The 14,082-nt window shown below is 37.2% G+C and overlaps 1 protein-coding gene across 1 annotated transcript in view; it reads left to right on the top strand.

The window, feature by feature from the left end:
- The first annotated feature begins 3,060 nt into the window (after positions 1-3,060).
- LOC129776954 (poly [ADP-ribose] polymerase tankyrase) overlaps positions 3,061-14,082 on the top strand; it is a 32,055-nt gene continuing 21,033 nt past the window's right edge. Inside the window, exon 1 of the mRNA XM_055782920.1 lies at positions 3,061-4,282. Within this exon, the coding sequence (XP_055638895.1) occupies positions 4,021-4,282 (262 nt within the window). The 5' untranslated portion in view covers positions 3,061-4,020. The remainder of the gene's footprint in view (positions 4,283-14,082) is intronic.

The following is a 14,082-nucleotide window of genomic DNA, read 5'->3' as shown; positions in this document are numbered from 1 at the left end:
ATCTGCCAGTTCCCCTTGGAATTCAAAATTACATTCGAGCAAAAGAGTTTATTTTAATGTTTTCTATTTATATAATACTGCGATCAAATGCATTTCGTTTCGTGATTCTTCAACCAAGTACAATTAGCAGAAAAGCTTCTGAAGATTATTCTTCCTCATCAGTAGAATATTTTCGTATCTAATATTGGATGCCTACGCAACGGAAAATGTTTCGCATCGTGAAAATCATATAATTTTCAATCGAGCATTGCTCAGTCGCTGAATGTTTCAAGCTCAGAGAGTTCATTCACCTCTAGTTTGCCTTCCAAATTGCCATAGTAAACCACACCTTCTCTCGATTCAATCATGGACAAAAAGCATACTTAAGCGATATTCTGGTGGTGAAACGCTTTCGGTATGTTTCGAACTGCGAGGGAGCACAGAAATAGCGATCCATCAGGAGGAGAAAGAAGGCGACCAAGAGAATACCAGCATCGAAATTTGATTCCGCTTGAGGCATCGGAGCAGTCGCCACACACATACACACATACACGCCACCCGTGCAATTCTTTTCGTTTGGTGATTATCGAGCATCGAGAAGAATCCGGAAAGATGTTATTGTTGCTGCAAAATAATTCGTGAGTTCCCCTTGGAATTGGAAATTACTTTCAAGCGAAAGAGTTTATTTTAATGCTTTCTATTCATATAATACTACGACTATTTCGTTTGTGGAAAACAGGAAAGCTTCTTAAGATTATTCTTCCCCATTAGTAGAATATTTTCGTATCAAATATTGAATGCATAAATCCTTGTACCTCCAACGTAACGCTCTTGTTTTCGAAGTCCCCCAAATATTCATTTATTCATTCATTCAGAATGGATTTAGATTCAACTTCAAAGAAATGATCACTAAATCAACGAGAGTCCTACGTCAACCTTGCGGTTATACCACAGATATAACCCACTTCCTGTTTTTTTAGTTTGCGAAATATTTTTATTACACTCCTTTCCTTTTGAACACCTCATATATAATTTATAGATCATATTTACCCTACACCTTGAATTAACGCAAGTAACGCACGTTTCTTCCGCCTGTGATTTTCCTAGATCTTCTCATTCTCCAAATTTCATAGCGGAATATAAAAAATGCACAACTTAGACTAAAGTGGCTGCCCCGTTTGCTAGCGCAAAAATATATGATCGGGTCCAGAACATTAAGAAAACTCCTAAAACGCTGTTACGCTTCATCCACTTTCTCAACATCACATTGTCAGTTTACTTATTTGTATTGCGAAAAGTACCGTATTTTGCTATTAAAAGTATCAGTTTTCCAAACCATATGCTTTCATTTATGCTTCCTAGAATTCCTGAAGCTTATGCAATCGCAAAAAAAAGACTAACAAAAATTAAATGTCTTCGATTTCACAGGCACCCTTGAAAATCTGGCAACTCAGTCTCGAAGTCCGTGAGGTAAAACGTCAACATCATGGATTCATATGAAATGTCATGATATTGAATGATCGAAAATCAGAAAATCCGAATTTCTGCGTCGTCGGCTGTGTTCAGCTGTCATTAGGCTCTCAAATGTCATCATATTGTCAATAATATTGACCGCGTAAGGTCCGCTCTACGTCTTAGGAAATCTTTTATTACTTTCTGATATTAGATTCCTGCTACACGCAGCTACGAGACGAAAGTATTGATGATTCAGTAACTTTTATCGAAAACATTCAAATTCATTGACGTTCTCAGAAGTTATACCTCACTGTCACGATTCGAAGCCATTTTTCATAAAATCGTTGATACAGCACAGATTCAATACGGAAAATCTCTGGAAAATTAGAAAAATAAAGCATGACAGCCGAAGTATGTTCATTTAATTGTTATGTATTTATCGTGATTTTTAGCCTTTTGAATGAACTCGAATTAAATTAATGTTTTAGTTTGGGTAAATCATATTTTTTAGTTGTTTTAATGAATGAAAAATGTTTAAATAATATAATTCTAGCGTTCAGAATCATGATAGAATAACTTTTGGCGAAGAGTAAAATTTAAATGTAATTAAATTTAGAACATCTCAATAATACTGAAATTTTAGTTCCTGTCAATTAGGCCCTCATGATTTTAAACGCTAGCATTAATTGATGAAAAATGTAGTTCGTTCAGTTTCATCGATTTGATTAAAATACTTCCTCTATGTAATGGATAGTTATAAGAAAAGTAACACTTGGATCCCTTTCGTCATTTGCGTTGGATTTTTTTTAAATCCGCAAGACCTAGGAAAAAAACATTGATTTTACTATGGAGATGGATTCTACGATTCATATATAAAAATGAGAAAGATTTTCCTACCTTTTTATATTTGTCTTGTTGCACAGCTCTAGGATAGTTGCTCATGGACAGCAATGCCAGATCCACGGACATGTTTGTAAATTTACAGATGCCTCATGTTGTATTGAAATTCCAAACATTTTAAAATTCGATTAAAATACATTGAAAAACAATGGTTTCAAGTGAAACCTTTCATTTACATCATCATAGATCGTTCAGAAAAAGGAGTTATTTTGTACGAAGTTCTTTCTTTCACGCATGGTCAATTGAATAGATGATATAGTTTTAGTTCTTATATAAAACATCAATAGTTACATTGAAAATCTGGCATCTCTGTCGATATAATTATTTGACGTTTCATCTTTTGCGAAAATACGTGATTGCGTATTTGTTGTGTATTCACTTAAAAATTTCCAACGTACATGGAAACTTATACAGGTATGCTTTCATGACTTTTCATTAGTTCATCAATGAATATTGTAAAATTGTTTGAATTTGTATCACTTGCGATTGGCAATTAAAACATTTTTTCGTAATTTTGTAGCTATCGTAAGGTTGTTTATTGCTAAAAAAATTACATATTCGATGCAAAAATATGTTTTCATATGAAAATGCAGTGCATATATCCGAAAATATGTGCAGTTTTTCATATTTTTTGGTGGGACTGCATATGTCTCACAATAAATTGTTCTTACAAATACCTCCCTGACTCCTGATTATTTTTATTGTGTGATTTTGTGAGAACAAAAATGTGGTATACCTTTGGCAACTGTCTATTTACGTTGTTAGATCCCCTTTCAAACTGAGACCTTCCAAAATGTATGAAAACAAACAGCGAGCGAGCATACGAATGTGGGTGTGTGTGCACTCGGGAAGGCCCGTCTGAATCTATAAACTACTGACAGCAGCAGTGGCATACGCACGGGAGGCCATTATTGCCATCGCAGTTGTCTTACGGAAAGTGAAGTTTGTGAAATAGCTGAATTTTGCGGAATCAAAGGAACAGATTTTACCAAACTGCTAGGATAGCACTTGCTTTCATGGTCGTTCGCGGTTAGATATTCTCCTTTTCCTGCAAGCTAGAATGTGCAATTAGATGTGAAAACGGATAACATCTTGAGAATAGCCTCAGCGGTGTACAAAGCAAGAGAAAAAAAGGTGTCGACATTAGTTCGATCGTTGATGTTGGTTGACCCTCTTTCGCAGCTTAGAATGTTGTTGTTTTATTAGCAAATATTGGGTTGAACCGAAGCTTCCAAGCTGCCTGGTTTGCTATTTTTGGTAGCTAAAGGACATTCGATTTGTCGGAATTGTGCGCGTGGAAAATCTGGTATACAAGATTACTGCATTGTGACGATGGCGATCGAGTGACGAAATAAGAAACAAAAATTTTTCGTTTTCCTTTTTCTGCCCCTACGACGGAAACCTAACGGAACACGAACACGAAGCCACACCGTTTATAATTGTGGTTCTGGTGGTAGAAAGAAAAATAAAAAACTGAATCAATGATGTCGGTTGTTTAAAATTTCTCTCTTCCGGAATAGTTCGAAGCAGAAGTTTGTGAATATTCCAATGTGTTAGGCAGACAGCCTTTAGTGGAAGTTTTACCATTGCCTCTATACATCACATCTCACATTCTAATGCATCAAAAGTCCGGGTTCCGGAACAGTGACAGCAAAGCTGGAATCGTCTGATATTGGTCTGTGTGAAATGTCCTCCTCCGCTGGACATCATCTGGGAGCGATTCAGCCGTCCGGTAATAGCAGCACCAGCGTCGGTTCCAGCGCAGCAACACGCTCAATGTTGTCCGTCAATCTGGAAGCTGCCGCGATGGCCAACGATCCGTTGCGGGATTTGTTCGAGGCGTGTAAAACGGGTGATTTGGTCAAGGTGAAGAAATTGATCACGTCACAGACGGTGAACGCAAGGGACACCGCTGGGAGGAAGTCGACCCCTTTGCACTTCGCAGCTGGTGAGTAGAGAAACTGTTGTTACTGAATTTCATTACAGCTATTAAGGTCAATTTAACTGATGATCATTTTGTATAATTGTTTAGAAATGTCATATTAACAATAGAAATGTCCAGTGTTTGAATTTATGTTGCTCACCAAAAAGATTCTATTTGTTCTATCTGACATTCGCATTTTGAAACGCGGATTAACAATTCCAATTAATATAATTATATTAAAAGTGTATATATTCTGTCTTATTAGCAGCAGAGCGTGAATACAATCACCACCTGAATCTTGGTGGGCAATCATCGATAATCTTAACCCGCTCGTGTAGGCATTAATAGGAGCTTGAATCGGTAATAGGCGGTACCGAATTAAGCAATGACTTACTCCCTCCTAATTAACGAATTTCGGTCTACCGCGGATAGATAATCGTGATTAAAGTAAAGGAAGTGCAGATGCACCTCAGCCTGATTGATATTGGTATGGACTAGTCCGCAGTAGTACTATTTTAGATAATTTATGACAGCCATATTTACTGAATTTTATTCGGTCGTTTCCTTTTGTTAGATTTAACTGCATAAAGCTTAGTTCAATGAAAATGGTTCATCATAATTTGTGTACAATGGGCCTGATCACGAACATCACTGCCACGTACGCTTTCACGTCACTCACACTTCACTTGATCTTTTCGTGTCTATCATCATTGTCACGGACAGTTGTGTGTAAAAATGAACGTTGTGTCGGTTGCATAATTTCGGACGTTTGAACGTTATGCAGGTAAAATTAATACAGCGTATGCGATAATATTCCATTTAATTGATCGTGTTTTAGAATGACAAGTTTGCGATTATACCTCGATGATTAGTTTGCTGAATCAAATGCTGGCTCAAAGATGAGGAGAAATACATGGTTGCTTGGGAATAATGTAGTTGTTGAACATATAGGAATGTAATTTTACGCTAGAGATAAACATGACTATTATGTTTAATAATCGAAATCTCGCATAATCTTGTACTTAGCTCTGTCTTACTCGTTTGAATAGTGAGAAATATTTAGAATCATTTTTTTATGAACTGTTTCTACAATTTTGATGAATAATAATATCTTCTATATCTCAGAACAAACCCTAATTTATCCACCTCACGATCAGTATAATCTGAGCTACTCCCATATAGGATTCTGTTTAATTCTCTTATCCTTCCCATTCTCGTGTAATTTGATACACAGGACATGAGATTTTATTTAATTATATAAACAGAAACTGGTCTGCACTTTTCTAAAATTCTTTTATTCAAAGTATGTCTTCAAAACAATACCGTTGAAAATATCTATAAGGGGGCCTCCGTAGCCACATTGGTTGCGCATTCGCTTAGTAAGCGATCGATCGTGTGTTCGAAACTCAGGGCCCTCATTGACCATCTTTGTGTTGTTACAGAATAACTACGTCCACGCAACAATCATCAGCGATGGAGATCGATCCACGGTCGAAATATGATCGATTCATCAATACAACTGCTCTGCTCTGCAAGACACATCGGGCTGCTGTTCTATAAATAACACAACAATGATCAATCAACTGTCTCCGCTGTCCGGTCTAACTGGATAATGGAAGAACAGATAGAAAACTCTTACGCCTAAATGGCTGCTACTGTGTAAATGTGTGTACCATATGGAATGGTATAGAAGGGAATACTGTAACGCCGGAAAATGGCAACTGTGTAATGTGCTAATTATAGATATGATAAATATGTGACATGTACACGATTAAAATTCGGCTCTGTTACAGCTAAAATGCCAATGAGCCTGAAATAAATAAATGGGACAAAAAAAATATCTATAACGTAAAAAGCTATAACTATCGTCCTCATTCTGATCTGGTCCGCCAATTGTGAATGTTTGAATTGCAAAAACTAGCTCTATGATGTTGGAAAAACTTTACACTTATTATTTTATATTCAAAATATCAACAAATCAATATTATTCATAATCAATCATAATGATCGTATTTGGGTCAGTGGCCTCCATTGACATTTTATGGTATTGCTACTCTCTCTTATTGCGGGTTTACATTAGGGTGATCTATAGCTATAGATGGATTTATTCACCCGAAAATAGATGTAAACGGGTGAGAATATATATGATACACTCCTTCGAGGTATATATGTATAGAATTTATAAATTTATAATTCAAAAAGCTACATTTTTAATTCTTAATAACATCCCATAGCGCATTTACCGAATCCACATAAACGAATTTACGTCCTCTGGATACGTCAGAATTTCGTTCTAAAAAGGCCACCAGGCGGGTAAATTGATGTTTGTTTATCTTTTGTTTCTTAAACAAGACAAGACAATATTCAAAATGTTAGCGAAAAAGTTAAATAAATACGAAATCAAACTTACTTCATTCCTTACTTCATAAAGGTCACGTTGGACTTTCATTATCCACAATTAGCGACTTGATCATATGTCCCACGATTTTATTTTAATCTTATCAATGCCCTAGACTAATGAAGGAGAGGTGTGATAACTGGTAACTGCTACTTGCCTAATTATTTTCTAGCTTTTAGTACATTATTATGTTTAATTACAATTAAATCGTTTAATTTAATTTTTTTTTACTTATTTTATTTTCTAGTTTTTAGTACATTATCTGTTTCATTAGAATATTTCTCTACAATAAAACCATTGTACTGTATTCTATCAGTCAAAAAATTTCATTGGATTTGGATTTTTCATGATCTACTGTGATCTACTATTCAAGTCCTTTCATTTGATACCCATATTATTCGGGTTTTGAGAAAATATGCAGCCCGCCATTTGATAGTGGCAGCCATCATAGATTTGGATTTTTGGTAAATAACTGTGTTCTACTATTCAAGCCCTTTCATTTGATACCCATATTAATTGGGGTTTTTTTAAATAATATGTAGTCCACCATTTGGTAGGATTTTGATGGATTTGATTTTTTCATAAATAACCGTGTTCTACTAGTCAAGCCCTTTCATTTGATACCCATAATAATAGGGTTTTGAGAAAACATTTAGTCCGCCATTTTGTAGTGGCAGCCATCTTGGATTTGCATTTTTCATGAATAACGGTATTCTACTATTTAAGCCCTTTCATTTGATACCCATATTAATGAGGTTTTGAGAAATTATGTAGTCCGCTATTTTGTAGTTGCAGCCATCTTGGATTTACATTTATCATAAATAAACGTATTCTACTAGTTAAGCCCTTTCGTTTGATATCCATATTAATTAAGTTTTGAGAAAATATGTAGTCCGCCATTTTATAGTGGCAGCCATCTTAGATTTGCATTTTTCTTAAATAACCGTATTCTACTAGTCAAGCCTTTTCATTTGATGCCCATATTGATGGGGTTTTGGAAAACCCATATTGATGAGGTTTTTGAGAAAATATGTGATCCACCATTTTGTAGCGGGCCATCTTCGATTTTCAAGATCATGAAATACGCAGTTTTATAATGACTACAGAGATAAAGGTGTGTTCCAAATTTCAGATCAATCGATCAACAGGAAGACTATTTCCTGTGGGGCTACGTCAAGTCTATGATCTATGCCAACAAGCCAGCGACGGTTGATGAACTTCGTACGTATATCGAACGTGAAATTGCAGCAGTATTGGCCGAGTTATGCTTGAAAATCGTCGAAAATTGGGTCCAGCAAACGTGCCCGTGGTGGCCATGCAAAAGAAGTCGAGTTCCATACATAATGATATCAAATGTACTTTCACATGAATAAAGAATTTCATTGATACCCAAAACCGTTTTTGTTTTATTAAAAAAAACTTTTGTAGCGCTCTTATTGAAAAACTCGATACTAGTACATCCCGAACTGTCAGTTAAACCACCAGCAAACACTCTCCTGGCGGTCTGAACGACAGTATGCCTCACCCGCTGCGGGTTTATCTTCGTTAATTCTTTCGGAGATAATCACAGATGTACTGCTTCTGCTCGTAGATCACCACTTGCCCGTTTACCCTTCTGCACAGCTCGGGATATTCAGCCAATTGGTTTTCTAAATCTGTTATTTTGCTGAGCGCCATTGAAAAGATACGACTTCTTCTTTTTTCAATAGCAGTGGCTTCCAGAAAGCTGCCTGCACGCTCAATTTCTCCCGCTTCGAGCTGCTTTGTAACTGCCACATTCTCTACCGCGAAATACTTCTTCATCGAATCGTGTAGATCTTTATTGATCATATCTTTAGAGGCATGGACGTGCAGCTTTTCGAGGGATGCTTAATTTACGGAGTTCCTCCCATACACGCACTATCCCAACCGAGTCTTGATTGTGACCAGTTTACTGTTGCTGCCTTCACGGTTTCAGCTTGGTTTTCATCTCCTTATAGCGTCACAGGCAGTTACCGAAAAAGCGAAAATGATTTCAAGTGGAGATGGTTGTTGTGAACGGTCTCGCTAGACTTGGATACTTCGTCCGCGTTGACGAGTATGGTAACCATTTAATCCGCATGTTTTCTTCGAACGACACGGTCATTTGTGTTTTGATATTAAGCACATTCGGCACAAATTCTTCTGTCGCATTGCCTTCCAACGGCCTCCAACGACTTGAAGCTGGACAGCCGTGTATCTGATGACCATGACTAGCAGTAGGAACACGCTTTCGATGAAGATTCTCCGGCTACAGTTACACTACCCTTGTTCGACGTGATTGGCGATTGATTAACATTAGTAAACAGCTTCCTCTTCTGATTAGTCTTGCTCTCCGTGATTGACCTGACCCAGCGGAAGTTCTGGTGGTTCGAACATTGAATAGTCAATAACGACGCCGCCCACGTCCTTACAGTCACCAGGGGAAGGAAAGGAGTTAATATTCCTTTCCTTTACCTGGTGACCCCTGGTTCGGCTGAAAAGTTAATAAGGTAACACAATAAAACTAAACTAAAAAACTATTTTTTGCAAAATTCAATTTCATTATTCAACATAATTGCCTTCGAGGGCAAAGGTGAGGCCTCAATCTCGGTCATCACTTCATCATCGGTCTTAAATTACTTGCCAGCGAGCATTTTCTTCAGGTCTGCGAACAGAAAATAGTCGCTGGGGGCCAGATCTGGAGAATACGGTGGATGCGGAAGTAATTCGAAGCCCAATTCAAAGCAATGATTTATCGATACACGAAATTAGGATTTTTCCATTTTTTCACAATAATAAGTTGCTTTACTCTTAATGCTGTAACTCACGAACCAATCGACTGATTGCTGTCATATTTTGACAGGTATCCATTGAAAGATGGTGCTTTGTGATACTTAAATAGATTTTTGCAAGAGGCGCCATCTAGACGTCAACCTTATGAACCTTTCAGCCGAACCGTTAGTATGACATTCGCGGCCAGAAGGGTTGCGTCTATATCGTGGTTCTCTTGCAATGATCATGGGAAGGATGGGTGTTAGTGGGTAGAGTAAATAATCAGGATTCACTGCGGTAAGTAATGAGATTCTGTATACGCGGACTTTAAACACTCGGAGAAACGAAATCCCGAAAATAGAATATGTTCCGATTACCCGGCGATCGGACCAACGATATTTTTTGGATACATTGTGTGTCGAATTTCTCAATTCTTCAAATATTTTTTGACATCCGACAACGGATTTGAATGATCTCAAAGTCATAACAAACACTTCTTTTAGTTGCGACACAGAGTAGCTACATGCTATAATTTGTTTTTACATCAATATAATAATAAGGTGAGTTTAGTAGTTGAGACTCACATTATCTATCCCGGTTTTTATCCGTTACAGTTTGATCAGAAGGGTCAACTCTTGAACGACAACAAGCACGTTATTTTAGATCTAGCGAATGAATTGATAATGGTATTATGCTTACATACTTACATACCCTATACATACCCTCTATTCAACTGAATTTCCACTTGCTTCGTGGCAAATTTAATTCTTTATCGTTATTCTAACTGTAACGATAAAGAATGTCCTCTGAAGGCAAACAAAGAAACTTTTCTGACACTGAGTGGTGAAAAAATAACAAATTCGCGTTACCTATAAAATCTGATCCTAGAACCACGGAAATGAAAATTCTAGTTCGGCATCGCTTACTCGTTCGCGATGATTCGGAATGTTGTTTCACCAACGCCGCGACGAGGGGCCTCGGCAATGGATCGAACGATTCGTTGTCTCTCTAAACAAATAAACGGAGAACTAATTTTTAAACATTTTCAAGTTATTCTGTCTTCATCATAAAAATTGCTTAACCTCAATTATTTTATTTGTATCATTTTAATACAATTGTTAGAAAGCTTTATGTGCTGTAAAAATTGGTCCAGCGGTTGAGAAGTTACTATTTTCTGAAAAATCACGATTTTTTAGACCGGTCCAACCTGGTAAGGTAATTGCTCATTGTACAAACTTTTCAACATGAACACCGAAATTTTACCTATGCGACAAAAACCAGTATTAAATGATGCAATAATTCTATAGCTATGAAATTTCTATGAAAGTTAAAAAATCGATACTCGATGCACCCTTCCGCTTTGCACTTTCGACATCACAACAACAACAGAAGGGAATCTATCTTTTCCATTTCAAACGAAAATTACCAATTTTAAACTATCTTCCGCTTCTACATTATGCGCACGGGAGAAAAGCACATCAGGGCCAATTTTTCGCATCATGTTTTCAATTTCGACTCAAACTGTCTCGTCTCCCCCATGTTTCCGTTTCCTGTGGTGGCGGTGCATTACGGAGAAAGCACACTGGCGGCGGCTAAGATGCAATAACCGACGGTACCAACTGTCGGGCAGATGATTTTTGCTTTTCTCCTCACATGTTGCGAAACCAGGTGCTGCTAGAAGATGGAAGTACATCAAATTTTGCCAACTGGCGAGACATTGCTCCGTTTTTTTGTTGTTCTTTTCTTGAGAGTTCTTTGATCTCTAGGATAGATATTTTCCAGTACCGTCTGGTCATCCGTTTGTTTCATTGCATCAGCTGAAAATGTTTTTCTCACGTGTTTAACTCTGTTTCCACCATCATCGAAAAAAACTGTAACAAACCTTGAACTTCCCGCGTCTCAATTTTATGACCAGTCCTACAAAAAAGGCATAATCATAGTCGAATCGTGCAACACAACTGACCCACTTATTAGCCTATGGCCGCCGTTGTTTCTTTGCTTTGCTTGTGACCTCGGGCTTCAAAGTGTTTGCTGTTTCTTGGCTCGATGATTGGCTACATGTAGTACATACACAAAGAACACCACCCTCTGTGTGGCGATTTTCGCATCCACTGGCTTCAATGGTTAGCCAAGTGCACGGAAATATAATCCAGCGTCTGAACAATCCTCAGCAGCCAGTTATCAGTGGCCAAACAGACTCCACTCCACTCTCCGCCCGCACTGCTGCGCTTTGTTTTCGAACGCTAGCACAACATGATCGACCTTCCAATTCCTTCCCATTGCTGTGCGCAGATTATTGTCTTCCGCCGTGTTTTTGTTTAACTTCCCGTGAGTGTGGGTACCACGATTTCTCGGTTTATACCAGATGAAATATCGAAGTGGGCTCTAGTCCATAAATATGTTGCGTCTAGCCGACGATGCATGAGCAAAACTGTGGCGTTGCACTTGGCGAATTACAGTAAAACCTGTTTTTGTGCGGTTTATGAAAAGAATCATATTTAACGAAGTTATCGTCCATTTAGTTTTTTTGATGGTTTATATGCATTTCAGTGCGAAAAAAGCATATTTGCGTGTCAATTATCCACTTCTGAATTCATTTCCCTCCTCTCATCAAATGCTCTAAGTTTTTCTAAGTTTTTGCATGACATGATTTCTAACAGCAACACGTTTCGACATGCAACTAAAAGCACAAAACAGCCAAGCGCAACCGAAAAGGCAAAGTGTCCCATCGCAAAGCAGGGAAACAAAAGGAAATTGAACGGTGAATGGCGTGGATTTGAGTTATTTTCTTGGGGGAAACTTTTTGGTCCCTATCTACCGCACAAAAAAAGAAAAAAAAAATTTCAAAATGTGTACCGTGCACGATTTTTTTAAGCTGCTGGTGAAGTTTTGCACGATTTTTTTATGCGGTCCCTATCTCCAGCACAAAAAAAGGTTTGCCTGTACTGATGGAATTCGTGTAATTTCTTTTTTCAAAATGAGTATGATTTTACAAGAAAGGTGGATCGTACTGTTATCTGATTAAGATATGTTTTTACTTAGTTTCTTACTACTAAAATTATATCATATTCAACTTAGGTGTCCAAATCGATGGGTGCACAAATTTTATAAATCCACCGAAAAATGTCATAGCAATGAGCACTCGAAATTGGACAATTTTCGTGACGCGATCTAATTATCGGTAGCACTCGTCCCCTTGAAATGTTTTGGGACGTAAGCGCTGATATTGTGTTAAAAATATTTCATAACAAATTCTCAGAGAGCTGTTGACGAAGCGATCTTGTATCCATGACCTGTACATTATTCCTTTCATTGATCATTAACCAATTACCTATTCCTGCATCTCATTTACCACTTTTTTTTCCACATTTCCCAAAAATGACCTCTTTCAAAAACCACTAAACCGATTTAGTAGATTGAAATATCTAATTAGATCTAGTGAGCTAATTTGAAGAAAATTGATATAATTTTTGAAAAAAAAACATTTTTGTTAAAAAGTGGAAAAATTGATTTTTCGGACCCCCCTTGAATGGAAATGGGCACCCTAATAAAAAATTGAAAAATATGGGTCTAATGTTTTGCGATAAAAAACAAAATTACCACTTTTGCCGAAAATCTGAGAACCACTATATCGGTTTGGCATGGAATGGTTGCATATAGAATAAGTAAATAAATTGGAAACAAGGCTTTAATTTTTTAAAGATCGATTCTCTAGTGTCAAAGTGTCAAGCACTTTTCGGGCCCCACTATAAGGAAAACCATACCATACCTCTGTTATTGTTGTAAGATTTTTTTAAAACCAGTTTATGTTATGAACAACGAAATAAAACCAGGAGTAGAAAAAAAATCTTCATCCACGACAGTATGTAATAAAACTTATAACTTTCAAGATGAAAATCTACGTTTTTAGATTTTTCCCCCATTTTATTTATGTATTTAGGCTCATTAGCATTTCAGCAGTAACAGAGCCGAATTTAACTGTGTACTTAATACATGTTTATCGTATCTTCTATACCATATGATAAATTACACAGTAGCCATTTAGGCGTATGAGTATTCCTATCACGATCATCGTAAAGTTTTCAGGAAATAAAGTAAAATTTATTATTCAACTTTTACCAGAATTGTTTTATTCAACTTCCTTACCATCCAAATGTACGAATTTTCCTCTTCACACTACTCATAAAATCTTGTACAACGTTTGAATCAACTTTTTTGTGCGGACAGCCAGGTTTTCTTTATATCTTCCACCGATTTCACTTAGCATGCTTACGAAGTGTCTGCTTCATTATGACCCAGTACTTCTCAACTGGCGGAAGTTCCCTTGTGTTCGGGGGATTAAGATGATTTGGCACGAAATTTACGTTTCTAGCCTTGTATCACTCCAGGACATCTTTCGACTTATGGCACGAGGGTAGATCCGGCTAGATCATAGGATCTTCGTGTTGCTTCAGAAGTAGAACGCTTTTGGAGGCATTCCTCAAGGTAGATCTATCCATTGATTGTAGAATACTGCGGGGCAAAAATGCGGTTGTAGTCCAATAACTTTTGAAAGAAAAACAAGTCAGGTTCAGTCTGCTTACCAAATAGTAGCTATATATATTACCTTCGAAACGTAACACTAGAACTTTTCAAGTTTTGTTAAAAGCCGGAC

Source organism: Toxorhynchites rutilus, chromosome 3 (assembly GCF_029784135.1).
Source record: "Toxorhynchites rutilus septentrionalis strain SRP chromosome 3, ASM2978413v1, whole genome shotgun sequence".
Lineage (NCBI taxonomy): Eukaryota > Metazoa > Arthropoda > Insecta > Diptera > Culicidae > Toxorhynchites > Toxorhynchites rutilus.
Note: the sequence above shows the minus strand (reverse complement) of the source record. Positions and strands in the feature narration are given on the sequence as shown.